Source organism: Argentina anserina, chromosome 6, assembly GCF_933775445.1.
Source record: "Argentina anserina chromosome 6, drPotAnse1.1, whole genome shotgun sequence".
Lineage (NCBI taxonomy): Eukaryota > Viridiplantae > Streptophyta > Magnoliopsida > Rosales > Rosaceae > Argentina > Argentina anserina.
This window is the reverse complement of record NC_065877.1, coordinates 34,313,117-34,338,547: the sequence shown is the minus strand read 5'-3', so window position 1 is coordinate 34,338,547 and position 25,431 is coordinate 34,313,117. Positions and strand designations below refer to the sequence as shown.

Sequence of the window (25,431 nt, the reverse complement as noted above, 5' to 3'; positions counted from 1 at the left end):
CTATAAAACGGCGTCGTTACTGCGAACTGGAAAGGTTAATAAAAACACAAAACCCAGAAATAGAGGCTTCGAGCGTCTCCCTCTCTAACTATCAATGGCGGCAGCAGCAGCGGCGTCAGCTCCGTCGCGAGCGGAGGTGCTCAATCTCTACCGCTCCTTTCTCCGCGTAGCTCGGAAGTTCACAGACTACAACATCAGAGAGTACACCAAACGCAGAGCCGTCGACGCCTTCCACCAGAACCGAAGCCTCTCCGACCCCGCCGCCATCTCCTCCGTCTTCTCCGACGGCAAAGCTCAGCTCGAGGTCGCCACGCGCCAGGCCGTGGTTTACTCTCTCTACGCGCCCAAGCTCAAGAGCGTCATGGAGGTTTAGAACTAGTGAATTTGATTCGTCCAAAGGTACTAATTGTAACCCTGTTTCATTGATTTTTAGGGTTTTGTTAGTGTTTTTCAGTTGGGTTTGGGAAATTTGAATTAGGGTTTGATGGTTAAAATTGGGAGAGTTACAAGTTGAAACAATGAAACCTTTGGAATTGTGTGTTGGTTATGTCTATGAAAAAAATTGAAGCTTTATTATCTTACTGTTAGCTATGCCTTGTTACTCGGTAATTAGGGAAATGCTTGACTTGATGATGAATATTTAGCTGGTAATTTGGTTAATTATATGATTGTAGAATATTAAAGGAGTGATGAGAATAGTAGTGAAGATTAGAGGTTTCAAATGGGGGTGTGCTTAGCTATGACTAGTCTACTGTATTCTATTTGCTTTATTTGTTTTTGTTATGCTCATGATCGGGATTTAGCACCTCTGTGTTTGCTGAGAGAATTGTCTGGTGTAAGGTATCCGGTATAGGACCCTAGTGTAAGATATCTCGGACATCCTTAAAAACATGTTTTAAGAATAAAAGATCTAAGTACATCCCTCCCCCGTTACCCGTAAAAGGATCATAGTAGCCATTGGTATATAATAAGCTATCTTAAGAGCTGGTTTTGTAAACACTAAACACAGACTGTAGACAATTCCTTTAGGAGGCAAATTAAACTCAACCAGAATTCTCGGATTTCATAAAAGAATCCACCAGTCGACTAGTCATGGTGACATGGTATGAGTCAAGTTCAATCACTGACAGTCCAAAATTTCATTGGGATTGACTCTTAAAGTTCATGTTATTGCTTACCTCCAGTTCTCTTCGGGGACGGATGAGTTATTTGTACTGTCTTGGCACCTGAAACTGTAACTAGTGTACGGGAAATTTCCCTTGTGACATTCACTGTGGTTGCTGGTTTTCTTTTTATGTGGTTCTATGTGTCTAGGAAGTAGTTGTTTAACTTTTTATGCTGGAAAGTAGTTTGATTTGTTTTGGTGCTGCATAATTTGCTAGTAGTTTGTGACATTTTGTTAATGAAATTGTTTGTGATTTGTGCAGGTCAGAGTGCATCGATTGATGGATCACCTTTGGAAAATTTGTAATGCGTTCATGAAGTTGAGAGGAGATAGAAACTTCTATGCTGTGCCTTTAGTTTAAATTTTGGGGTTGAAGATGTAATTAGTTACTAAATCTGAGTATGTTTGACGATTGCATTCCTCAGTGACAAATAATTTGCAACATTTTTCAGAGTTTATTGTTGTTAGGTTGGAGTTCATGTCAAAGTAGGAAAAATAATCTGAAATTGGTTTTATGTACACAGCCATTCTGGAAACAAGGTGTGTAATGATTGATAGCCATTCATGTCAAATGCTCTTTTAGCCAGAATTCTAGTCGATCAGGTTGATCTTTCTTGGTTCCTCTAAATTTCAAATTGCAATATGATTTCGTTTCATTTTGTTTCATTGTGCGACTGTTTATCAGCTGTCAATTTATGGTTTTGTCAGCTCTAATGCATGCTAATAGAATTAGGTATCCATGTACCTAGGCACCCCACAATCATGTTCGAGCCCAATTGCGAAACCAAAAAAGAGTCGTGAGTTAACAGAAGAGATTCGTCTATTCCCTCAAAGAGGGGAAGTGTTAGAAGAAGGCATCTTCTGATGCACTGCTGCCTCGCTCTTCTGAAGCATAGGACTGATAAGAGGCAGAGGCATGAGGAGAAGGAGAGAAGGCACTTGAAAGTTAGATATTACACAATAGATTTATAGGTAATCTCTCAACAGCTAAAAGACGGGGAAAACACACACTACAAACCTACTTCATGATAATTCTAAATGGTTAGAATGACACTGGTGGAATAGCAAGGGCCTAATATCAAATCCAATCCAATAGCCACAATTTTGTTGAACCTAAATGAACTCAGATGTACCCTTCATGTCACAATCTTCACACCCTTGTTTCTTTTCATCAGATCTTCTTTCGAATCCATCTTCACAGGCAAAGGAGGTGAGAATAACAAATGCTCATTCTGACCCTGACCATGGCCTCTTCTCTGAGTCATTCTAGCTCTTGGGTTTCTTTCTGCATCACTGGTCTGCTGTGATCCACCTATTTCTATGTGCACCTCATCATCCTCCTCAGCCCCCAAAGCAAAGCCCTTAACATCTTCAACTTCACTAAAGTTCCCAACCCGCTCACCATGATCGTCACTGGAATCACTCCCATCACCACTTGAAACCGTTTCATCACTGTTGCTAAACACCCTAAGCACATTCCCGTCCTCTGCAAATGTCACACTCTTCTTCACCTTAGGTTGCAAACCGTGCCTCTTCACCTCCTGCCCCTTTTCATATTGACCTACATTTTCCTCATCATCATCACTCACATGTTCAAACCCCTCCAGCTCCACATCCTCCTCCTCATTCTCCGAAACTCTAGCAAACCCGCGAATCTTCTCAATCCTCTCCCTCAATTTCCCAATCATCTCCCTCTGATCCCTCCCCGATCCTCCACATTTGCTACCCGAACCCCTCGACTTGTCCACATTCTGCACAGGCCTCACATTCGACCTCACATTCTTCACCGGTTTCACACAAATCGCCTGCCTTTTCACCACAATCCCTTCAATAAATTCTAAGAACCGAACTATATCTCTACTAATAGACCTCTTCCCATCTCTAACAATCGGATCACCACACTGTATATACAACATGAACAACCAAAATAACTTCAAGGCTACCAAACAAAAGAATCAAACTTTACTAAAAACAATGAAAAAGGTTAAAAAACCAAGTAACCCAACAACGTTTTTTTTACCTGAACAGAGTCGAGCTTGATGAGCAGAGCCATTGCTTTGTGAGAAACAGAGTGAAAGTCGAAGTGGGTACGGTTGGAAATGGAGGACTTGAGAGAGGCGAAGGAGGACTTGATAAAGGCGAGGTCTTTGAGCTGCCGGAGAGTCCTGGATCGGCGAACGAGGAAGGTCCGGAAATGGGTCTGGATGACGCGAGCAGCGTAGTCTCTGAGGGAGTAGGAGTCGGAAGAGCGAGAGCGGTTGGAGGAGTGGTGGTGGAGAGAAGCTTCTAGGGCTTCGATTCTAGAGACAAGAGAGTGGAGTTGCTGTCGTTCTAGGATGTCGGGACGGTGTTTCGGGTTGTTGGGGGCTTTTTGGGTTTTGTGAGGGTTTTGGGGGTGGTGGTGGTGGTGGATGTAGGGATCTGGGGGGTTGGAGATGAGGATTTGGGAGGCAATGGCTTGGAGAAGTGGGTCAGGGGAAGAGTGAGGTGGAGGGTATTGGGTGCAGCAGGAGGAGGAGGAGTAGGAGGTGGTGCAGCAGCAAGAGGTGGTGGTGGGAGGGTGGTGTTGGTGGTGGTGAGGTTGGTAGTGAGAGGCCATTGGGGAATGTTGGGAGGTGAAAATGTAGGGTTTAATGATTATAGGGTTTGGGGGGTTTGGTAAAGAATGGACCCGAGTGATGTGGTTTTTGTGATTGGATGATGTGTAGATAGAGTGAAGCTTTTGACTATATTATTTTGATCTCTGAGACAGTGATGGGGGATGACGGGGATCACATGCCGATGGGTCCGAGAGGGAGATTCTTTTCCATAAAAGTTGAGACTTTGATCGGAAAACGGACGGACTTTGTCAGTTGTGTGTGGTGGATGGATTTAGAAATCTATGGGAGTGAGGAAGCTTGATGGCTGCCGGAGATTTGGGTTCACTTGGGTCGTGTTAAATAGTTATAATAACCCATAGTTACGGCCTTGATCCATCTGATTAATCATTAAACCCAATTATCTCTCCTATGCCAACCAAACTCATGGTGAATCAAGCCTCCTTTACCATCCATCTCTCTTCTTTTCCAACCCACTTATCCTATCTTTTCTATTGGTTTATGAGGTCACTTTTCCGAACTTCCTAGCCCAAGGCCGAAACTGATTGAAGACAATAACCAATAACAATACAAGCGAACACAATAATTAATGAGGTTCGGTCAAAATTCTTTACCTACGTCCTCCGATGATGGTGGATGCACTAAACAAGAAAAAGATTACAACTGAAGAACAATTTGGTTCTTCCATACTTTTAGATAATCTCTCTCCTCACAACCTAAATTCTCACAATATATAATTATCTAAATCACTCAAAAACTTGTAACTCTCTAGATATCTGAACTCTCAATTGATCCACAACATATCATACTCATAGAATTTCTCTAAATGCAGAGCCTCCCCCAAGTGTTATTTTCACCCTTGACTTCTTTGTTCCCTGAACCAAGAGATACGATCTCTTGAGATGATCGCCTCGACTACGTCTTGTCGACCACACTTAAAACCATCCATCTGATGTCATATATATATATACTCACAATGTGTCAAACTTATAATATGATTAAGATTCATAACAAGAATCATAAACCTTCACTTTTAAGGAAAACTCTAAGAATCATATATACACTAGAATAACTTATCCAAATCCTTTAGAAGTAACGAATCCAAAACAAACAATGAATCAATTTTGAGCCGCAATCCTAACAATTTCAAGGATCCATGTTTCCAAGGTTGGGGTCTTCCTCTCTTTGGCGGCATCTAGCCATACTCAAAATATGGTAACTATGGCGTCGATGAAACCTCCGATAAGAGTAGAAATCAACATTGATGGTTGGCCGCCAAGCAGTATGATGTTGTTTCCCTTAGTTATCTTAAGCCATAGTTACGGGCTTGGTCCATCTCATTAGTTATTTCGTTATCTTTAGTACTTGGTGATGAAGAAAGATGAAATGGGTAGTACATTCACAAAGTTGCTTCATTTCTCTCAAGCTCATTCAATTCTTATTTCTCTAATATGGGAAAATGAAAAAATTAATTATGAAAAGACCTAAATAGAAAAAGATGACATACATAGCTTACAATTAGTTCATAAGTTGAGTACTCAAATCATGGAATTATGTTTAAAGTTTCACAAATCGATACAAGATGCTTTTAAATTTATTTATTTTTATTCAACGCACCAAGGTGTAAATGGACTGGTATTTATTATGCAATCTCAACTATTAATACATATAAATACTTATTTAAAAATGTATATTTAATAAAATCAGACAAGTTGATACAAGTGCATTTCGGTGTTTTGAATAAGTTACTTGAAAAAATTGAAACTACATAATTCAATTGGTGATTGCACACCAACGGTTCTTAGCACTTGATCCATGTATTATTGCACGTACACTTGATTGATACCTACACCAACGATTGTCATCGCTCTTGTTCATGACTCATCGATATTACATGGACGATGCAAATCGATCGTAGCAATGAACAATCGCAGTCACATGTACTAAGCTCATATTTAATACCAAAAACAGAAACTCTAGCCTGAAAATCAGCTCAAAATTGTCGATCCGACTCCACCGGTCAAAAGTCAACTTATCGTAAGCAGCAAGCCACGGCGCGCCACCCAATCACATCCCCAGCCTCTTACCCTGCACCCGCCACCAGAGAGTAATCACACCATCATCTTAACGTAAATCTCACTAATCCTTAACCGTTAATTACTGAAGCTAACAAAGATGAAGGTGAGGAGGTGGAGCCCACCATGGATCACACTCGCACCAGCTTTTAATAGATTCACTGAGACCTCGTGAGCACACAGATAAGACTGCTACTACTACTACTACTCTCACTCGCATTTCCACATTCCACAACTCGGAAGCGAGTGAACTCAGTTGGGCTATTGACTCGGAGGAGCAATGGCGGTGTCGCATTTCTCATGCAGCGGAGCAATGGAGTCGCTGCACTACGAATCGCAGTCGAGGCTGATCGATTTCGGCTCCCGGAGTAGCTTCGGTTCGCGGTTGTTGCTGGCGAGGACGGTGAGTTTGAGCCGGAGGACTCGCCGGAGGTCGGTTCTGGTCACCAACGTCATCAAGGATCCGATCGTCGAACAAGGTAACGATCTGCGAGCTTTGATTCTAAATTGCTTGCCGTAGATGAAAATGTGTTTTTACTGAGATGCAAATTGATCAAATCTAGCTGTAAATTTTGAGGATTGGTGATCAAAACCTGAAGGTCATAGTAGTTGAGATGCTTGATTGATAGAAACATCAAGATCATTTGTATAAAGATTTGTTAATGTTTAAATTCTGATCCAGGTACTTTGGTGTAGTGATTCTAAGTTTATATAATACTGTAATGAATTTGAGCACTTCAATTTTGTTGGATACATAGAAACGACAGTCAGCTCATTCACACACGGGGTATCCATCGCTTCAAGTATCAAATACCACGCCGACTTTACGCCGGCGTTTTCTCCGGGGCAATTTGAGCTGCCAAAGGCCTACGTTGCAACCGCGCAGAGTGTCCGTGACATGCTCATTGTTAACTGGAATGCGACGAATGAGTATTATGACAGGTTGCATATGAAGCAGGCGTATTATTTGTCAATGGAATTTCTACAGGTTTGTGGTGAATCTCCAGCTTTGCTTTCGGCAAGTAAACATTTATAGCTTAAAAGACGTCTTGTTTCTTATTGTGTTACGTTGTGTAGGGTAGAGCGCTGTTAAATGCAGTTGGTAATTTGGAGCTAGCAGGCGCGTATGCAGAGGCGCTAAGCAAGCTTGGACACAAATTAGAAACTGTGGCTCATCAGGTGCCGGTCCAGCAAGTCTTTACTTTTTGAGATTAGAGTTCACTTGGACTACGTATATGTCAACTCTGAACGCATTACTGACCTTGTACTTCTATTTGGTTGATTAAATGTAGGAGCCAGACGCCGCGCTTGGAAATGGGGGTCTTGGTCGGCTTGCCTCATGCTTCCTGGATTCTTTGGCAACTTTGAACTACCCAGCATGGGGTTATGGACTTAGGTACAAGTATGGGCTATTTAAACAGCAAATTACTAAAGAGGGTCAAGAAGAAGCAGCTGAGGATTGGCTTGAGGTGTGCGAAATTTCAGTTTGCCACCTCCATTTCAAGTGTTTCAGTCTGTAAAGGCTAACGAAATCATTAAATTGCTATTTTTTTTGTGACTCTTGTAGATGGGAAATCCCTGGGAAATTGTGAGGAATGATGTATCATATCCTGTAAAATTCTACGGCAATGTTGCTACTGGATCAGATGGAAAACGACATTGGATTGGAGGTGAAGATATAGAGGCTGTTGCTTATGATGTTCCAATACCAGGATATAAAACTAAAACGACCATCAACTTGCGGCTATGGTCAACCAAAGCTCCGTCACAGGACTTTGATTTAAATTCTTTTAATTCTGGGGACCATACCAAAGCGTTTGAAGCTTTGGCAAATGCTGAAAAGGTTTGTATATTGTATGTATTTCCTTTTGCTTTCTTCTTTTTCATTTGCTATTATTATTCACAAATTTATCAGCCGACCAATGGTGTTCATTGCAAATCCAGAATTTAGGTTCTATATATTTTAGCTGGGGTGGGGAAAGGATTGTGTGTGTACATGTTCCAACTTTCAAGTGTCAATATCTACTAATCTTGGATCTTCCTACCACCACTAGACACTAGTTGCATAGTTAAATTATCTTCTGTTGTTTTTGTGAGTTTTTTTTGTTACCATTTATATTGCAGTTGGTGAAATGTCAGTTTGCCATTTTCTTATCAGATTTGCTATGTACTTTATCCTGGCGATGACTCACTGGAGGGCAAGACACTTCGTCTGAAGCAACAATATACACTATGTTCAGCTTCTCTCCAAGATATTGTTGCGCGTTTTGAGAGAAGATCTGGAACAAACGTAAATTGGGATGAGTTTCCCAAGAAGGTTGCAGTGCAAATGAATGACACTCATCCAACTCTCTGCATTCCTGAACTGATTCGAATTCTAATGGATGTCGAGGGTTTGACTTGGAAGGAGGCCTGGAATATTACTCAAAGGTGACACCTGTTGGCTGTTTTTGGTATTTTATTGGTGATTGTGTAGGAAACTGTAATACATGTAGTTAACAAAGGTGACACCTGTAAGACAACTAAAAGGTGTGGCTTATACTTGTTAGTAATGTAGAGAACCTTTTTTCTTGGTTTGATTTGGTGGTTAGTTTTTGAGATACATCACATGCATGTATACATGATCATTTGTTTCGACCTAGCTATCCAGTTGCCTACTGGTCCTACATAAGTAGTCTGGACTTTTGCTCCCTCACATGCTATAGTTGGTCCAGACCACCTTTTTATATTGTTTCTTGAATATGGATGCCTATTCACCTGTACACGCTCAACTGTAGTAACTTTCTTTTTCATATCTCAATGCTAGAACGGTCGCATATACAAACCACACTGTTCTACCAGAGGCATTGGAGAAATGGAGTTTAGAACTTATGCAGAAACTGCTTCCTCGACATGTGGAGATCATAGAACTCATAGACGAGGAGGTAATGCTGGAGCACACTAATTTAATAAATCGGCCATTTGTATTTATAATTATGCTATTTCTTACAATTTCATATTTTGCAGCTCATTAACACCATAGTTGCGGAGTATGGTACAGCAGACTGTGATTTATTAGAAAAGAAACTGACGGAGATGAGAATTTTAGAAAATGTTGATTTGCCTCCCGCATATGCCAAGTTATTGGTTAAACCCAAAAAAAGCTCCAGTGTTCTTCCCACTGAAAAATTTGAAGATTCAAAAAAGGATGTCAAGGCTGTTGAAGGAATGGAACCTAAGAAGAAACATATAGAGGAAAAGAAAAAGGCACCGCCGAAACCACCTAAGCTAGTTCGTATGGCAAACCTCTGCGTTGTAGGTGGTCATGCAGTAAATGGTGTTGCTGAGATACATAGTGAAATAGTGAAGGACGAAGTATTCAATTCATTCTATAAAGTAAGCCTTGAAATTATTTAGTATATGTGAGACTCAAGCTGGCAAAATTTCTCTAATCATTGATCTCTACTTAATAAAATGTTGCAGTTGTGGCCGAAGAAGTTTCAAAACAAGACAAATGGGGTGACACCAAGAAGATGGATCCGCTTCTGCAATCCAGACTTGAGTCAGATTTTAACCAAATGGATAGGCACAGAGGATTGGGTCTTAAATACTGAAAAACTGGCAGAATTACGACAGGTAAAAGTCTGAAAAGAACAGTTTAGTAAGAATTTATCATTTTTCCAGTATTGTTGTTATAGTTATGTGATTATCAGAGTTATTTGGTTTATGGTAGTTCGCTGATGATGAGGATCTCCAAACTCAATGGAGGCAAGCAAAAAGGAGCAACAAGTTGAAAGTTGCATCATTCATCAAAGAAAGAACAGGGTTCTCTGTCAGCCCTGATGCAATGTTCGATATCCAGGTGATTTTCCCATATTGAAATTTATTTCATTGGTATATTGATGAGTGCTAAACCTGGAACACTAACAAAAGTTAACCCTGAGAATGGTGAAAAGAAGAATTTTGTGTCTTTAATAATTCACTGCAATAGAATTTCATTAACTCATGTTAATTCCCTTCATATGGTCTAACTGATTGTTCAAAAGTTTATAGAACATAGGTCCTGGCAACTTTGTAGGGTTGTAGTCTGGATATGTTCTTCATTGTCCATCAATTATGATCGTCTTCACCAACTTTCCTTGTATTCTTCTCCAGATGCATCAAAGTTTTCTTATCCTATTCCCCCACCCAATTTTTATATAGTAAAAGAAACAAAGATTTGAAAAGTAAAATTCTTGTTTTCAGGTGAAGCGCATTCATGAATACAAGAGACAACTTATGAATATTCTGGGAATTGTTTACCGCTACAAAAAAATGAAAGAAATGAGTGCTTCAGAAAGGAAAGGAAAGTTTGTTCCACGTGTTTGTATGTTCGGAGGAAAAGCATTTGCAACATATGTACAGGCAAAGAGAATTGTGAAGTTTATTACAGATGTTGGGGAGACTGTAAATCATGATCCTAGTATAGGTGATCTACTAAAGGTATGGATATCTTTTGAGGCTATATGTTTTTCATAGCTAGTTCAGTGTTCACAACAATGTTTGTGTCCTGGCATTAGCAGCTTGGTACTGCCTTCTGTTCAACAATTTTTAATTTAATACATATTTATTTTAATTATATTATTACTGGATGTGTCATGTCAGTATTTGCGGTTTTGGAACAAAGAAAAAAATTATACAAACAAAATTGACCAGATAGTTTATTTTGCATATTTTTGTTGAGTTACATGAGTGTTTATGATTTCCTGCGAGATTTTTTTAATTACTGACACTATTGAACTGTTGGATGTCATCAGGTTATATTTGTACCTGACTACAATGTCAGTGTTGCTGAGTTACTAATTCCTGCAAGTGAGCTCTCACAACACATCAGGTAATTTAGTTCATTCATAGTGTTGTCTGTTTATGGGCCGCATAATTTCACTATGATGTAATGAATTATAATATCCAACTGTTAGACAATCACACCTCTACCTTACATCTTCTCCTTGTTTTTTTTTTTTTAAATTTCTTTGTAGTACTGCCGGAATGGAGGCGAGTGGCACCAGCAACATGAAGTTTGCAATGAATGGCTGCATACTAATTGGTACTCTGGATGGAGCCAATGTCGAAATAAGAGAAGAGGTTGGAGCCGATAACTTTTTCCTCTTCGGTGCTGAAGCGCATGAGATTGCTGGGCTGAGGAAACAACGAGCGGAGGGGAAGGTTTGTCTTGATAGCTTGATTCAATTGATTTCCTCTTATCTTGAAACAGATCTAAAGAAAATGTTCTGCATTGGAATATTACCATAATGACTCAGATTTTCGTTAGTCAATGTCAGCTTAACATTGCAGAAATATTGTTTTATAAAATGGATGTGGTATAATCATTATTTCTTTCTTTATCTAATTTATGTCGCATTAGATCTTAATCTAGCCTGTCCACAATGCAGTTTGTTCCGGACCCTCGTTTTGAGGAAGTTAAGGAATTTGTCAGAAGTGGTGTTTTTGGGTCGTACAATTATGATGACTTGATTGGATCCTTGGAAGGAAATGAAGGATTTGGCCGTGCTGATTACTTCCTTGTTGGCCAGGACTTCCCCAGTTACATAGAATGCCAAGATAAGGTTGATGAGGCATATCGGGACCAAAAGGTGAGTTATGTTCAGCCCTCTTTAGCTGTATGCATGCGCTCCTTTGTTGATATTTTTTTGATCAGTTGATCTCCTTGATGTCAATGCGTTGCGTGCCTACATTACTTGCTTAATTTCTTTTTGTATTTCATTTAGTTTTCTTAGCATAGACTTTGTTTTGAAAACAATAGGGGTCCAAGTGACTTTCTACACATTGTCTTTCGTGTTTTATATGGCCGTGCTATACAAGCAGTGTTTTGTGTTATATGTGCCTGACATCTATAATTGTTGGGGCAGAAATGGACAAGAATGTCAATCCTGAACACAGCAGGCTCAGCCAAGTTCAGCAGTGACAGAACCATTCATGAATATGCTAAATACATATGGAACATTAATCCAGTCGAATTACAGTAGATCCCGGTGAGCAAAGCAAAGATGGTCTTACCTGGTGGTTGTGTACTTTTGATGACCTCCACCTTTTGTTGCTATTCTACTTCCTCTCTTATGTAAATGTAAATAAGGCCCGGAATGAGCAGCTTTTGGTTGTTCCTCTACCAACTATTACTCTCACTCTAAAATGTAGAGCAAATGATCGAAATAAAGGGGTAGTTTCCCCAGACATACATCATATAGTAAACACCATCTTATAGTCTGAAATTGCACTTGGTATTGCTCGGGGACTTGAATACTTGCACCGAGTAGTTGTAACACAAGCACTTTGCACTTTTACATAAAGCCGCGGGGCATTCTTAGTCCAAAAGTGTCTGATTTCGGCCTTGCTAAACGATGGAGAGTAAATTTGTACAGCTATGGAATGTTGGTTCTTGAAAAGGTTGGAGCAAGTGAAACGTATAAAGAGCAAGAAGATGCTTTAGTGCATTCTGACAAGTGACAAGTCCATCTGATCGGGCATCAATGAGCCAATTGGTAGAGATGCTAGACGGTCCTCTTCATTCCTTGCCAATTCAACCAAACCTTTGTTTCCGATTACACGATTTGCAGTCTACCAATAAATAGGTCTGAAGCTCGTTTGAAAAAGATTGTCTTGGTATACACTAATTTGGGATCAGTGTTGTACTAATGGAATTTAACCCTAAACCAATTAGTATTGACAAATGTCTACAACCATTTGATATTGTGACACAAAACTTAACATTCAGAGGAGATTGTTTCTCCAAGAGCGATTAATCTAGAATTTCTTGATTGGCCAAAATTTCGGTTTTGTTCGAGTAAGAAGAAATTAATTAGAGCTGCACGTATTACATACACACGGCTAGTTAGCATAGACATGCACGTCCTGAAAATGGGGGTTTTATTTGGATAAGAAAATTTCGGGCCAGCAATTTTTTTTTTTGACTACTTGAGCAAGAAGCTAAACCCCTCCTTGCCCATCACGCAAGCAAAGAATGGGTTTACCAAGAACCCTTCTCCCTTTATATATCAAAACACTTCCTTCACGTACGTTATCAGCATCCAGTGATCTGATTACAAATCCCTATACAAAAACAAAGCTCATTTCTTGTTACTGATGATGGTGATGTTCTGCAACAGAGCAACAAGAGGCATGCTTTCCTTTTCTTCTTCTTCTTGTTCTCTCAGAAATTTTGTAGCTTCATTTCATTCGGGAGGAACCCCTTCAGCACCCATTATTGTGAGTAATGTTGCTGATGGCTGCAACCACTTCGATGAAATGCTCCAGTCCGATCCCGTCCTCTCCCTTCCGTCGTCCATTTCAATCAGATATTGATTCCACTTGTCAAACTCGAACACTACTCTGCTGTCATCTCTTTGATTAGGTCTAGCAGAAATTCCTCCTGATCACTACACTCTTACCCTTCTCATCAACTGCTATGCCCATTTGAATCAATTGGGTTTTAGCTTATCTGTCTTGGCCACCTTCTTCAGATTAGGTCTCCGACCAACCATTGTTACCTTTAATACTCTCATCCACGGCTATGTTCTCTTCAATCAACTCCCTGAAGCTTCCCGAATGTTCTCCAACGTGCTGGACGAAGGTCGTTGTACGCCGAATGTGGTTACGTTCAGCATCTTTATAAAGGGATTCTGCAGGACGGGGAACACGAATGCAGCCATGCAGTTACTTTTAGATATGGAAGAATTTGGATGCGAGCCCAATGCATATTCCTACAACACCATAATCGAGGTGTTCGATTAAAAAGCCACAGAGGCTGGTCTTAATTTGCAGCACGTCCTAAAATGTTATAGAGCAGACATGCACATGGCCAGTTAGCGTAGATTTATAACTAAGTGATCGCATCTATGCTACTCACATGATCATCACTGCTATGGCACAAACCACCTTGTATATTCAATCTAAGGCATATGCCCAACTGAACCACCGAGGGGAACGTCAACAAACAGCTCATCCCATAAGTGATATCACTTTGCTCTCAGTTAAAGGAACAGCCCATAAGTTTGTAAGGAGATCGATATTTTGGGGTATCACTGCTTCTTTCCTGTGGTTACTTGCAAAACTGAATTGATACATTATATATGGAAGAAAGTCTTATCAAGTATTTGTTGTTATGCTACATGCTAAACAAGAGGAAATTCTTTTTTTTTTTAAGGAAAACAAGAGGAAGTTTAAGTGTGATTGGTTGGATCAAACAATTCTGTCTCACAGGGGTCCTAAAATAAAGTGTTATATAAAGACTTCCTCAACCTGAATGCAAAAGAGTGTGGGGGGGGGGGGGGGGGATGTAATATGTTTCTGCTTATGAATTGATAGTCTGGGAGTGATTTACAGTTCATCAAAACCAAAAAAATGATACTGTATACAAAATTGTCACATTACAGGACTTGAGCTCCAGAAATGAAGCAGTAATCTACAAATTTGCAGCTATATGAATGTTCTCATATCAAAAGGCAAATCCAGAAAGTAGGACACAAAATTGGATTGCCACTAAAAGCTTAAGCAGCAGGGAGAGAAGCTCGTCCCTCTACTTACGTACTAGAAAATACCACAGGAAAACTTCATTCATGGAGTCACTTCTTAGTTGGGGATCAAACCCACCAGCAGCTCATGCTTTTGTTCAGTCCTAGCCCACCATGGCTTACATTCAACACCAGCATTCTCCTCCAGAAATTTGAATGCGTGACTGACTTGAAATGCATCACACATATCAGAAATCTGTTGCTTCACTGCTCTGGTCTCTTCTGTGACTATCTCGGAATCCTTGACATAATGAGATCTCTTGTGGCCACCCAAAGCTCGGCCTGATGCGAAAACCTTCAAGCAGATGCCGCAAACGTGACCCTTTCTCTCGGAATCACCCTCAGCCACAGTTTCCATCTCCTGCTCCACTGAGTTCTCACAGCTTACAAGCACTGGAGGATTGCAATTATCCTCAGTCTCACAAAGTGTGCCATTCTGAGTTCTGTCCTCTCCATCCCCATTCTTCAGCCCTGAACTTCTGTAACCTCTCTTATGAACTCTCTGGTGGCCTCCAAGTGCCTTAAGGGTGCCGAAAACCTTTCTGCATATCCTGCAAACGTGTTCTCTCTTCTTCTCATAATCAGCAGAGGTTACACATTCAGCAGCACACACCAATCTGTTCACAGAATCACAAGCCTTCAGCACAGCCTCCTTGCTCAAACCAAACTTCATTGACCCCAAACCTGATAAACCCACTTCAACTTTCTCACAAGTTTTCACATCCAAATCTTTAGTACCATATAAGAGATACCCAGATTTAAGCATCTCATTACCTAAAAACCCATGACCAGAATCAATGTCAACAAACTCAGACACTTCCTTCACACTAGACCCATTCTCAAAATCCAAAACACAATCAGCTGACATCTCCACCTTGACCCTTTTGATCTGGTAAGACCCAGAATCACCATCACAACCAAAAACACCACCTTCACTATCCCCAGCTCTCTTTTGACTGGTTGACACAGCAGCCTCAACAGAAAACGAGTTATTATTTGAGGACTCAGCCACTGAACTAACCTGACCCCAATTCCCTAAACCCCTGGAAATCATCATCAAGCAAAAAGCAGCCTCTTCTACGTCTATTCCAAACCCATTTCCAAATCTCCATTCATTCAAATGCAAACCAGAAAACGATGAAGAGCTAGGAGAAGAACCAATTCTATAGCTGCATCTTGCAGACCTTCTCCTCCTTACCACCCCCCAATTCTCAACCCAAAGCTTCTCTGCTTCATCAAAACCCATCATTCTTCTCGTATGAACTCTCCTATGAACATTCAAACCCTTCAAAGACTCAAACCCTTTACCGCAATCCCTACACTCACTCCTCTGTTTCACAGAGTGATGCCTCATATGACCAAAAAGACCATTCTTTGACTCAAACCCTTTACCACAAAGACTGCACATAATCTCTTCTCCCTTCTCCCCTGATAATCTCCATGATCTTTTGGGGTTTAACCTCAAACCATAACCCACATTGGCATCACCTTCATCTTGAGAACCCATCTTGGCTTTCTTGTACATTCTTTTTGATTTGATTGTGTTTTTGAAAGCGTGAGACCTCATGTGACCTCCCAGGACCTTGCCACTCACAAATATCTCACCACAGAACTTGCACACATGCCCTCTCCCTCTCTCCATTAGAAAAACCCAAACTTGACAACTGGGTCTGAAACACTGAACCACATTTACAGAGGAAGCCCAAGAAACAGAGGAGGGAGAAAAACCCAGATCAGGAATTTGGTGTCTGAGTGATTGGGAAGAATCCAATTCTGGGTTGGCGGTGATTTTGGTGGAGAAGATGAACTGGGTCCTAAAGATTTGATCTTTATGTCTATGGCTCACTTGGGTACTTGAATTTTTCTTGGGTTTTGGAGTTGGTGAATGCCTCTGAGATGTGTTTGGAAGCAGCGAAAAGAAGAAAGGAAGGAACTGATGGAATGAGGGACACTTTCTCACACTAGAACTTTGTCTCTCTCTAAAAAGCTATGCCGGATTTGGAAGGGGAGAGATAAAGCCTTGCAGGAAAAGCAAGGTTATGATCTCAGATAGTGTCCATGGAGCATTTTATATACTCTGGTTTGGGCATTTCTGTAATAAAGTGAGGAGTTTTGGGTGTTTTAATTAGATTTGAAACTCTCATTGTGACCAAGGTATTCAAAGTTTCAAAATCTCTTACAATTAGTATACATTAGTATCAGAGGGTTGCAATCCCAAAGCTGTAATGTCAGACCTTCCCTTACTATTTCGGCTATATAATAACAGCTCCCGAACTGACCTTATTGCCCTTGGGGGACTAATGTATACTCTATATTTAACTTGTAATTCCCACATATATATAAGGGGTTACAATCCCAAAGCTGTAATCTCTCCTCTATTACAGAGTATACATTAGTCCCCCTAGGTTTAATTTACATTTTAAAGTTTGTATTTGAGTCTTTGTCTATTCCTGTGAGCAGGACTAGGAACAGCTCTGCCACTACCATGAGATCAAGTGCAACAAGCAGGGCAAGAGAGGCTAGGCTCTACGTTGGCAATCAAGGAGTAGGAGCCTGTGGTGGATTTCTGTATTGGATTCCTCCCACTCAATTTAGGAGTTATGTTTGATTCGGTAATGTTATTGTTGAGATCGGTCACGTAATGATGAAGATAACATATATGACTGCTTACTTTTTTATCAATATGATATTTTAGTTTTCGTTCCCCATTCATTGTTTGATTGTTACTCATTTGGTGCATCTCAATGCTCCCATGATAAGGTGGTACATCATCTAAGTTGCCGGGTATTTTCTGTTGATATAGTTCAAGCACACATTGTTAAGCTAACAATCAGGTTCTAACATTATTGACGTGCATCTCGAGCAAATAAATGAGATAATGGATCTTACTGTATTGGACCATAAACAGAACAGGAGACTGCGGCTGTAACATGCTTACTTGCGACTTGCGAGGTAAAAAAACTAGCAAAAAGATACGGTGAAACTGTAACTACCTTCTTATTTTGTTAGTTTCTGTCCAAGATCTTGTTTCACAAGCATAATTTCTACCCGCTAAAAGAACATCGCCTGGACACAACTTACAGTAGAGTCTCCATTATCTGAAGCTACCCATATTCCAGGACCTGAAGACATTGAAGGAAATCTACTTCAATTTAGAGCCAGTTGAGAATCCTTGGCCTCCCTTCTCTTCGTGAACTTATCATCTTAATAAAGCACTTGGTTCAGTCAGATGCTTTCCCATCACCATAACGAGCATGTTCATCCTGCACTGCAGTCCATTGCATCACTTCTCATGGTACTTTACATGTCTCGCTGATACTCATAGGAGGTGCAAGAATCATCTTGAATATCGTAGTCCCCCCTACTAGCGTCGGGAGTTTTACACAAAAGCTGAAATTCAGCAGATCTGCCACAATCACCAGGGGAATTCCCAGTATGCGATTCTACAGGGCCATCATCTATATCACCCCCCTCATTGTCATTAATACCTTTGCAACCAACCCCGGCCCCATCATCATAACCATCAATGTCATCCACATCTTCAATATATTCTTGGGGATCCGGTAAGTGGTAATCCTGATTATAGACAGAAGCATCTAAAGGAGATTCCACCACAGGCTCCTGATTATCCTCCACCAGTCCAAAATCACTTTTTTGCAACTCATCATCATCACTATCAGTGTTTAGCGGATCAAACCTATTCTGCTCAGCACGCCTCCGGAGCATAAAGACATTATAATAATAGCTGACAACATCCTTATGCGCTCGTGAAGGAAAAGTCACATATAGATTATGCCAGAAGTTCTTACCCAATGACGCGGGGTTAGAGAGAACAACATCATGGAACAGATGCTCTTCCTCTTCACTCCATTTATCTGCAACCACCTCTCCCATTTCGTAAAAGCCCAACTCTTCAAAACGCTCATGTCCAAGGTCTTCCATTAATTTCTGCCTAGCGTCTATGACGTGCTGTCTGACACATCTTACAGAACCAGAATCAGCACACATACAGTTGTCTCTGGCTCCCAAATCTTCACAGAAAGAGTTTGCAGATGCATCAAGGTCAGGCATAGAAAGGACACAGGTACCCATTAGCTTTTCCTCGTCATCACCCAATGGATGTTCAAGTTGAGAATCCAAGTTAGCTGGATCACCTGAAGTGTGTGAACCCTCATAGCCCCAGTCTGGAACATAAGCTTGATGGTCACGTCCAACAGAAACTAGATTATGAGAAGAATAATCAACAGGAGATGAACAGATCTTGTCAGAATGAAGAATATCCCTCAACTGGTTTGCAGGTCCAAAAAATTCTGGGAATAATGAAAGATGAGCTTCTGACTCAGATCTTACATTAGCTTCAACAATACTGTTGTTGACCCCCAAATCTCTGGGCATCCTTCCAGAAGAACCAGTCTCAAGTTTTTTGAAGGTATCATTTGAGACCTCAGTTGCCATGTCACTTGCAGCTGCTGACCTTCCTTCATCTTCAAACTTACAAATCCCCTGACCTTCACCATCTTCATACAGTAATTATATCCATTATAAGTCAAACCGAATATCTACAAATTATAAGTTAATGACAATTGAAAATCATGCATTACTCCTAGTGGCCTTATTTCTTTTGGAAGGAAAAAACACATTTCCTGTCCAGATTGCATCTATAACTATAGAATTAGATACAGAATCTCGACAAAAACCTATTTGATAATCAAATTATAAATAGCAACTATTTGGTACCTGGAGTTTGAAATATCTGGGAAGCATCACTAAATGGAAAAACATCCACATATGGAGCAGGTTCATTATTGTGTTCCAAATGTCTTGGGTGCTTACAAGCAACCTCATAAGAACTCTCATCACCATAAGACCGTTTGTTAATCATTTTGTCCTGCAAGTCAAGCCACATTTGAATATGCAAGACATGACTTACACACTAAAACCAAGTTATGAAGAACTGGGAAAAGCAGGAAAGAAAGATCTTAAAAAGTCTTGTATACTGGATAACAAACAGCAAACGGTCTTGTAAATTTGGATAAATATAACCACCACATTTTATGACACAACCAATTCAGTCAGCAAACAAAAAGAATCCAACACTACAACAAAGAGTCATCACAAAATCATAGATAGATACAGTAAGTATTCCAATGTCTCTTAAGTCGACGCTACTAGTTTTAGATGGATCATATGGTTTCCATAAACCAAAACAATATCCACCAATCCACCATACATATATATTTGCACACGTATACTACACACACAAGTATATACACTCAGGTAAGAGTTGTCTTTCTTTTCGTTTTACTTTTATTAAAAAATTGATTCTGACGAATAGTCCTTTAAAAAGGACCGAGTGTTATATTCAACAGAAATGGAATCTAACTTGCAACATCTTTTAAAAACCAATCCTACCACTAGAATGTATGCATGTGAATTACAACATAGTCCAAACTAAAAACAAGCATAAAATAAAGTCCAATAATACTAACTGATTTTCGATAAGAAATTAGCATCTAAAGTTTTTACTATTGATAATCCATCTTACTCTCTTCTCTTTGAATATTTCTGAGCTGAAAGAGCTGACTTTTACCTGAAAATAATGGCGACCAAGCAAATACCAAATCCAAAATCACCCACAAACCAGCTTCTCAGAATCCCAAAGTACCAAACTCAGCTTTTCTTAATCACACAAACCCAAATCAGAAATATTACAAAAATGGAAAGTTCATAAAGTTCAATACTTTCTCATAAATCAGAGGAATCCTGCAGATTTCTCAACTACCCAGATAAATTCAAGCACTGCAAAACTATAAAGACAAACGAATCAAGCAAAAATTTCAGATCGAAAAAAAAATGCGAGAAATTTTCAAATCCCTAACCCTAGATTTTAATCGCAGGCACAAGGAGGTATGAAAATTGGATCGAAAGGTAGAGAAGATAACGAATTGAATGAATCAAACGAGAATTTCGAGATTGGAGAAAGAAATCAAGGGAATCTGAATCTGATTGGGAATTTGGGCAAAGTTTTTGCCTTTTTGGCGCTAGAGGTTTTTATAACAATTCCGTGGGTAGTAACTTTTGAGTGGTGTAATTACCAAAAGAGGTATACGTTCAGATGAAAATTGCGTTGGATGCCACTATGTGAATGTGTGTGATGACTGATGAGCACGTGAGTCGAGTTTGGTTTTTGGCCCAGTCTCCGTTTTCATATGGAAATCCTTATTTGGATAGGAAACATGTTATGCGTTTAGCCTAAATAAGTGCTCTAGTTGTTTCGATTCTACTATCTCTAGCTATGATGGCTGAGAGAAGAGAAGTAGAGAATGATGACAACGACGACCACAATGCCATGGGCGTCGTACCTCATTTACCTAATCTTGTTATCCATCAAATTCTCCGATACCTTCCCTCAAAACTTGCAGTTCGCATGAGCTTTCTTTCAAAGAATTGGGCAGGCATGTGGACTTCGCTTCCCCTGATAGATCTCCAAGAAGAAATAGCATTCTATGACAACATCAAGTTCAATATGCTTGAACATACGAAGTTTATCAACTTCTTGGTAAGGTATTTGGAGCTGCGTGACAAGAACAGTCCTTTAGAAAAATTACGGCTTCACATGAGATATCGGGATGAAGACAAGACTGTGCTAGATAGATGGTTAAGTTTCGCGGCTATCAAAAGTATCAGAGAGTTGGATAACAACCTCATGAGTTTCACTAAATACAGATACCTTCACTCCTACTGCTTTCCTCTTAACATTCTTAGTGCAAAATCTATAACTGCACTAAATCTGGAGTATGTTAAGATCATTGTCGACGACACTGCTGAACGTATATGTTTTCCATCCCTGAAAGCTGTTTCCCTCAAACATGTGTCGTTTAACAGCACTTTCTTCTTTAACTTAATTTATAGGTCTCTTTCCATTGAGTATATCTCAATGATTGCATGTTCTGGCTCGACTGCGCTACCGGATGATGTACTTAAATTTACAAGTTCGAGCTTGAAGTCCTTAGAATTGAGTGACAGTAACTACTCTATTGAAGTAAGAGCTCATGTGAATCTCGAATCTTTTACACTTGTTTCGAAACTTAATATAAGAGGAATAACCTTGGATAGATGCCGCAACTTGAAATATATCAAGATCCATGCTCCGCTTCTCAATAGACTTGACTTGCTTGGATGCCATGATAGCATGAAGGCTACAATCAATGCTCCTAATCTGATTTATTTAGCTTTCAATGGTTATATGAATCTTAATTTTTTTGAGGAAACTGTAAACTTAGAAAACGGTGGTATAGTTGCAGTTAGGGACAGGAAACCCATCTGTAAAGACGAGTCATGGAAACACTTCTCTACTCTCAGAGATTTTCTTAATAAGGGCTATGGTTCTTGCTCCACATCATTACGCCTGTTTGTTTTTGATACGGGGTGAGTTTTGACGTCTATGCAATACATGTTCATATATTCCTTAATATGTTCATAGATCATATGTTTTGTTCTGACATTTACATCTCTTAATTAATTGACTTCTATTTTCTTCTCCTTGTGTTGTAGGCTTTCAAGTTTCCAAAAGATTTCAGGAAGATCTGCTCTCCACCACTGCCTCTTCTCACAAAACTTCAGGTCGACATAGTCAACTTTGAAACAGACAAAATAGATTCGGAATTATGGGATTCCTTGCGTTGGATGGCACCTGAAGCATCGCTGATATGAGTGATCGATATCCCCTCATTTACTTGAAATATATATTCGGCACTACACTCGGGCGGATTCACTCACAGGCGAGTCTACTAGCTAGGCACTTCCCTAAACTGATGAGTATGTCTGAGAATTTCTTGTTTGCCTGGACTCCCCTGGAGTATAGAGGTTTCCTATGAATAAGCCATTCAAAATGGCAGATGTGGGCAAAATTTTGGGAATAAGAAAATGCATGCAGGTCGTCCTTTTTTTTCTTTTTTTCTTTTTCTTTCCTTTCTTTGTAGTCAGAACGACATTGTTTAATTTGGCTTCTATTTATTAATATCTAAGGTGGTTCTAGCTATACCTCAAAAGATGATAGCCTGCGCATTTCGAAGGCAATGATGGTGTTTATGAAACAAGGTCTTTGTGATTTTGTCTTGCTCGCGGTATGAGGATTTGACAGGATAAACCCGAATCTCACTTATACACTGCCACGAAATATATTGTGTGCCCTTTTTTTTTAATGAGAAACCAATAGGTTTTATAGATACTTATGCAGCCTGAATAGTCAATACACATACTCTTCTGTTGTATCAAAGCATCAGAGAAGAGATTATGAGTTGAAACTCAATACTAGTATGCAATAGAGAACTATTCTTTGGTAATAAGCTTGAATCGAAAAAAAATTGCCTATTATATGATTGATACAAACATAACAATAGGCAACAGACTAAGTTAAATAAATATAAATATATAGTTTGCATGTGTGTTATTTTTTCCTTGTTTTATTGTTTTAGTTAGAGATTGACTCTTTCCCTCAAATTTTCGGCGTCGATTATACTTCAAAGAGATAACGTGTTGAACCTCGTTTACCTTTTATTTTGGCCACAAGAGAATAGTGGAGACTCACCTGAAAAACAGCAGGTCTTTCTTCCAGTTAGCACAAGGGTATGTGAAGGTGGAACTGAAAAATCCTCATACCGCCAACAAAATCATCATACCACAAGACTGACTGACCTGAAAAAGAGTAGATCTTTATTTCTTCCATTATGCATGGACCAATCTGTCTAGTACGTAGTCATGCAAATTTTGTTAGCATGAGTCAACAAACAACAAACAATCTCACCAACTAAATCTATAGCCGTACTAATTGACAAATATGTATTTGGTTTCATACTAGATAAACAGTAGTTTAGATCTCTATAAAAACCTTATAATTGTTCATATCAATTAACAGAGTGAATATATACCTTTTCTACTTGGTATCAGAGCCTCCGTGCTCTGTTTTTCTGGGCAATTTTTCCCGTTTTTTCTTTCCGGCAGGCCACTGCCTTCGTGCTCGCAGCTGCTCCCCGCCGGCGCTCCATCACCGCCGGCGCTCCATCACCGCTGTTCCCCGGCGCTCCCCGACGTCGCCCTTCACCTGAGCCAAGCCCGACGTCGCCGACACTCCTCCAGCGCTCCCGCTGATTCTCGGCCCGACGCCGTCCGCTCCGCTCTCTCCCCGACGTCGTCCTCTCGTCACCGCTGCGCCGCTGTCGCTATCTCCGCGCTCCTGCTCCGACGCCGCTCCTCAGTCGCTGCTCCTCAGTCGCCGCTCCTCCAAATCGCAGAAAATCAAATCAACCCCAAATCACAGAAAAATCAACCCTAAATCGATCTCCCGACCCGGTTCAATTAAAACCCGGCCCGAACTCGACCCGGCCCAGCCCATAAACGGTGCGGCCCGACCCACTCGATCCGACCCGGATTTATCCCGGGTTCGACCCGACCCAGATTCGACCCGACCCGGCTTCGACCCGGCTTCGACCCGGCCCGACTTCAAAACCGACCCGCACCAGATCCGACCCGGCCCAGAATTCATATCTCTTTAATGTCAGTGTAGGTGCACTGACAGTGAACGTGCACTGAAGACAGGTTCTTATCAGTTTTTTGGTGTTTCCGCTGCATAAATCCTGATTCTTTTTTCATTTCCTTTCCAATGGGTTCTGGAGACGAAGCTGATGTTCCGAAATTTGAAGTATCTGTCAAGAGTTCTGACAGTGGGTCCTTTGGGGGTACTAAACTCAATGGAACCAATTTCCGTAAATGGAAGCGACTTATGGCGGCTCATCTTCGCGGCATGCACAAGATGGGGCATGTAACTGGAGTCACTCAGGCTCCTAGTAAAAATGATATTATTGCCTACACTAAATGGGACGATGATGATGGCCTTGTGATGTCCGTCTTGTGGAAAGCTATGAATGACGAAATAATTGATTTGGTGGAGGCATGTGACACTGCGCAGACAATATGGCTGACACTTGAAGGCTTATACACTAATGATTCTGATTTCATACAGGTTCATGAGTTAATGTGCACCGCTTTGACGATGCAACAAGATGGGCAACCGGTGGCGCAATATTTCACCAAACTCAGAAATATTTGGGCAGAGATCGATGTGAAACGTCCTTGCATGATCAAACATCAGGAGGATATTGTTTGGTACCAACGTGAGAAAGAGCTTGAGCGAGTCCACCATTTTCTGAAAGGTCTTGATACTAAACATAACAGTGCAAAAGGGGAATTACTCCGCCAGACCGAACCCCCTAGCTTAATTACAGCTTTCACCTATATCCGTAAGGATGAATCTCACCAGGAAAGTCTTCATCAGACACAAGTTGAAGTTTCCAGCCTTACTATTCATGCTAGATCTTCAGCACCACCCCTTCAGCAGGCCACTTCATCTCCACTTCATCACCGAGGACCACCACCAGGTTTCGGGAACCAGCCCCGCCCTCCTTGTTCTTATTGCCATGATACAAACCATGCTCGTGCAACCTGTTGGAAGTTGTATCCACACCTTAGGCCTCAAAGGCCTAATTATCGTCCTAAGGGAAAAGTAGCTATTCAACTGGTCCAGGAACCAGATATTTATGGTGTGGTTGGACATGATCATCATACAGCAGGAGGAGCAACACCCATAGCATCAATAGCTGGTCGTGGTAAGATTGGTATGGCTTTACATATTTCTCACTTTGATGGTTTTGATACATGGATTATTGATTCTGGTGCGTCTGATCATATGACTTATGACAAATCTTATTTTACTATATTATCTCCCCCACCAGTACCATATGTTACTAATGCTAATGGTGAGGCCTTCCCCGTATTAGGAAAAGGATCAGTTCGTATTACTCCCACAATAGAGCTTCACAATGTCTTATATGTACCTGCTTTATCTCATCATTTGATATCTGTCCCACAAATGAACACTGAAGCTAAGTGCTCTGTGACATTTTTCCCGATGTATGTGATATTTCAGGATCTTCTCACCGGGGAGTTAATTGGTCGGGGGTATCTACGGGGCAGGTTGTTTCATCTGGATC

The 25,431-nt window shown here is 40.5% G+C and overlaps 6 protein-coding genes across 7 annotated transcripts; 3 read left to right on the top strand and 3 right to left on the bottom strand.

Annotated features, from left to right (window-relative positions):
• Positions 1–51: 51 nt before the first annotated feature.
• LOC126799839 (uncharacterized) lies at positions 52–1,762 on the top strand. The gene is made up of 2 exons (XM_050527101.1): positions 52–399; positions 1,428–1,762. The coding sequence occupies exon 1, from the start codon at positions 95–97 to the stop codon at positions 371–373; it is 279 nt and encodes a 92-aa protein (XP_050383058.1). The 5' UTR covers positions 52–94; the 3' UTR covers positions 374–399; positions 1,428–1,762.
• Positions 1,763–2,070: 308 nt separating this feature from the next.
• LOC126799245 (BAG family molecular chaperone regulator 8, chloroplastic) lies at positions 2,071–3,828 on the bottom strand. Its single transcript, XM_050526407.1, has 2 exons — positions 3,186–3,828; positions 2,071–3,066 (listed from the first exon to the last, which is right to left on the bottom strand). The coding sequence occupies exons 1-2, from the start codon at positions 3,762–3,764 to the stop codon at positions 2,302–2,304; spliced, it is 1,344 nt and encodes a 447-aa protein (XP_050382364.1). The 5' UTR covers positions 3,765–3,828; the 3' UTR covers positions 2,071–2,301.
• Positions 3,829–6,038: 2,210 nt separating this feature from the next.
• Positions 6,039–12,085, top strand: LOC126801123 (alpha-1,4 glucan phosphorylase L isozyme, chloroplastic/amyloplastic). The gene is made up of 15 exons (XM_050528589.1): positions 6,039–6,316; positions 6,596–6,825; positions 6,915–7,016; positions 7,130–7,306; positions 7,405–7,680; positions 7,996–8,267; positions 8,644–8,761; positions 8,844–9,212; positions 9,300–9,452; positions 9,550–9,678; positions 10,062–10,298; positions 10,613–10,689; positions 10,835–11,021; positions 11,249–11,449; positions 11,726–12,085. The coding sequence occupies exons 1-15, from the start codon at positions 6,118–6,120 to the stop codon at positions 11,840–11,842; spliced, it is 2,844 nt and encodes a 947-aa protein (XP_050384546.1). The 5' UTR covers positions 6,039–6,117; the 3' UTR covers positions 11,843–12,085.
• A 2,356-nt stretch (positions 12,086–14,441) lies between these two features.
• LOC126797382 (uncharacterized) lies at positions 14,442–15,890 on the bottom strand. The gene has a single exon (XM_050524020.1). The coding sequence runs from the start codon at positions 15,888–15,890 to the stop codon at positions 14,442–14,444; it is 1,449 nt and encodes a 482-aa protein (XP_050379977.1).
• Positions 15,891–17,356: 1,466 nt separating this feature from the next.
• On the bottom strand, positions 17,357–20,422 carry LOC126798162 (AT-rich interactive domain-containing protein 1-like). 2 transcript variants are annotated; one of them, XM_050525024.1, is made up of 3 exons: positions 19,974–20,421; positions 19,121–19,271; positions 17,357–18,900 (listed from the first exon to the last, which is right to left on the bottom strand). In XM_050525024.1, the coding sequence occupies exons 2-3, from the start codon at positions 19,263–19,265 to the stop codon at positions 17,684–17,686; spliced, it is 1,362 nt and encodes a 453-aa protein (XP_050380981.1). In that variant the 5' UTR covers positions 19,266–19,271; positions 19,974–20,421; the 3' UTR covers positions 17,357–17,683. The 2 variants fall into 2 exon arrangements, with proteins under 2 accessions (XP_050380981.1, XP_050380980.1); XM_050525023.1 differs by having other exon boundaries at positions 19,121–20,422.
• A 259-nt stretch (positions 20,423–20,681) lies between these two features.
• Positions 20,682–21,815, top strand: LOC126797381 (putative FBD-associated F-box protein At5g22720). The gene has a single exon (XM_050524019.1). The coding sequence runs from the start codon at positions 20,682–20,684 to the stop codon at positions 21,813–21,815; it is 1,134 nt and encodes a 377-aa protein (XP_050379976.1).
• Positions 21,816–25,431: the final 3,616 nt, after the last annotated feature.

Excerpts from the sequence above, each read along its gene's own strand:
- LOC126799839 (XM_050527101.1), top strand. The coding sequence starts at position 95 with ATGGCGGCAGCAGCAGCGGCGTCAGCTCCGTCGCGAGCGGAGGTGCTC.
- LOC126799245 (XM_050526407.1), bottom strand. The coding sequence starts at position 3,764 with ATGGCCTCTCACTACCAACCTCACCACCACCAACACCACCCTCCCACC. Across the intron at positions 3,067-3,185 it reads TCAAGCTCGACTCTGTTCAG|TGTGGTGATCCGATTGTTAG; the intron begins GTAAAAAAAACG and ends TTGTATATACAG.
- LOC126801123 (XM_050528589.1), top strand. The coding sequence starts at position 6,118 with ATGGCGGTGTCGCATTTCTCATGCAGCGGAGCAATGGAGTCGCTGCAC. Across the intron at positions 9,213-9,299 it reads TATTCAATTCATTCTATAAA|TTGTGGCCGAAGAAGTTTCA; the intron begins GTAAGCCTTGAA and ends AAAATGTTGCAG. Across the intron at positions 9,453-9,549 it reads AACTGGCAGAATTACGACAG|TTCGCTGATGATGAGGATCT; the intron begins GTAAAAGTCTGA and ends GGTTTATGGTAG.
- LOC126797382 (XM_050524020.1), bottom strand. The coding sequence starts at position 15,890 with ATGGGTTCTCAAGATGAAGGTGATGCCAATGTGGGTTATGGTTTGAGG.
- LOC126798162 (XM_050525023.1), bottom strand. The coding sequence starts at position 19,289 with ATGTGGCTTGACTTGCAGGACAAAATGATTAACAAACGGTCTTATGGT. Across the intron at positions 18,901-19,120 it reads CCAGATATTTCAAACTCCAG|ATGGTGAAGGTCAGGGGATT; the intron begins GTACCAAATAGT and ends TACTGTATGAAG.
- LOC126797381 (XM_050524019.1), top strand. The coding sequence starts at position 20,682 with ATGGCTGAGAGAAGAGAAGTAGAGAATGATGACAACGACGACCACAAT.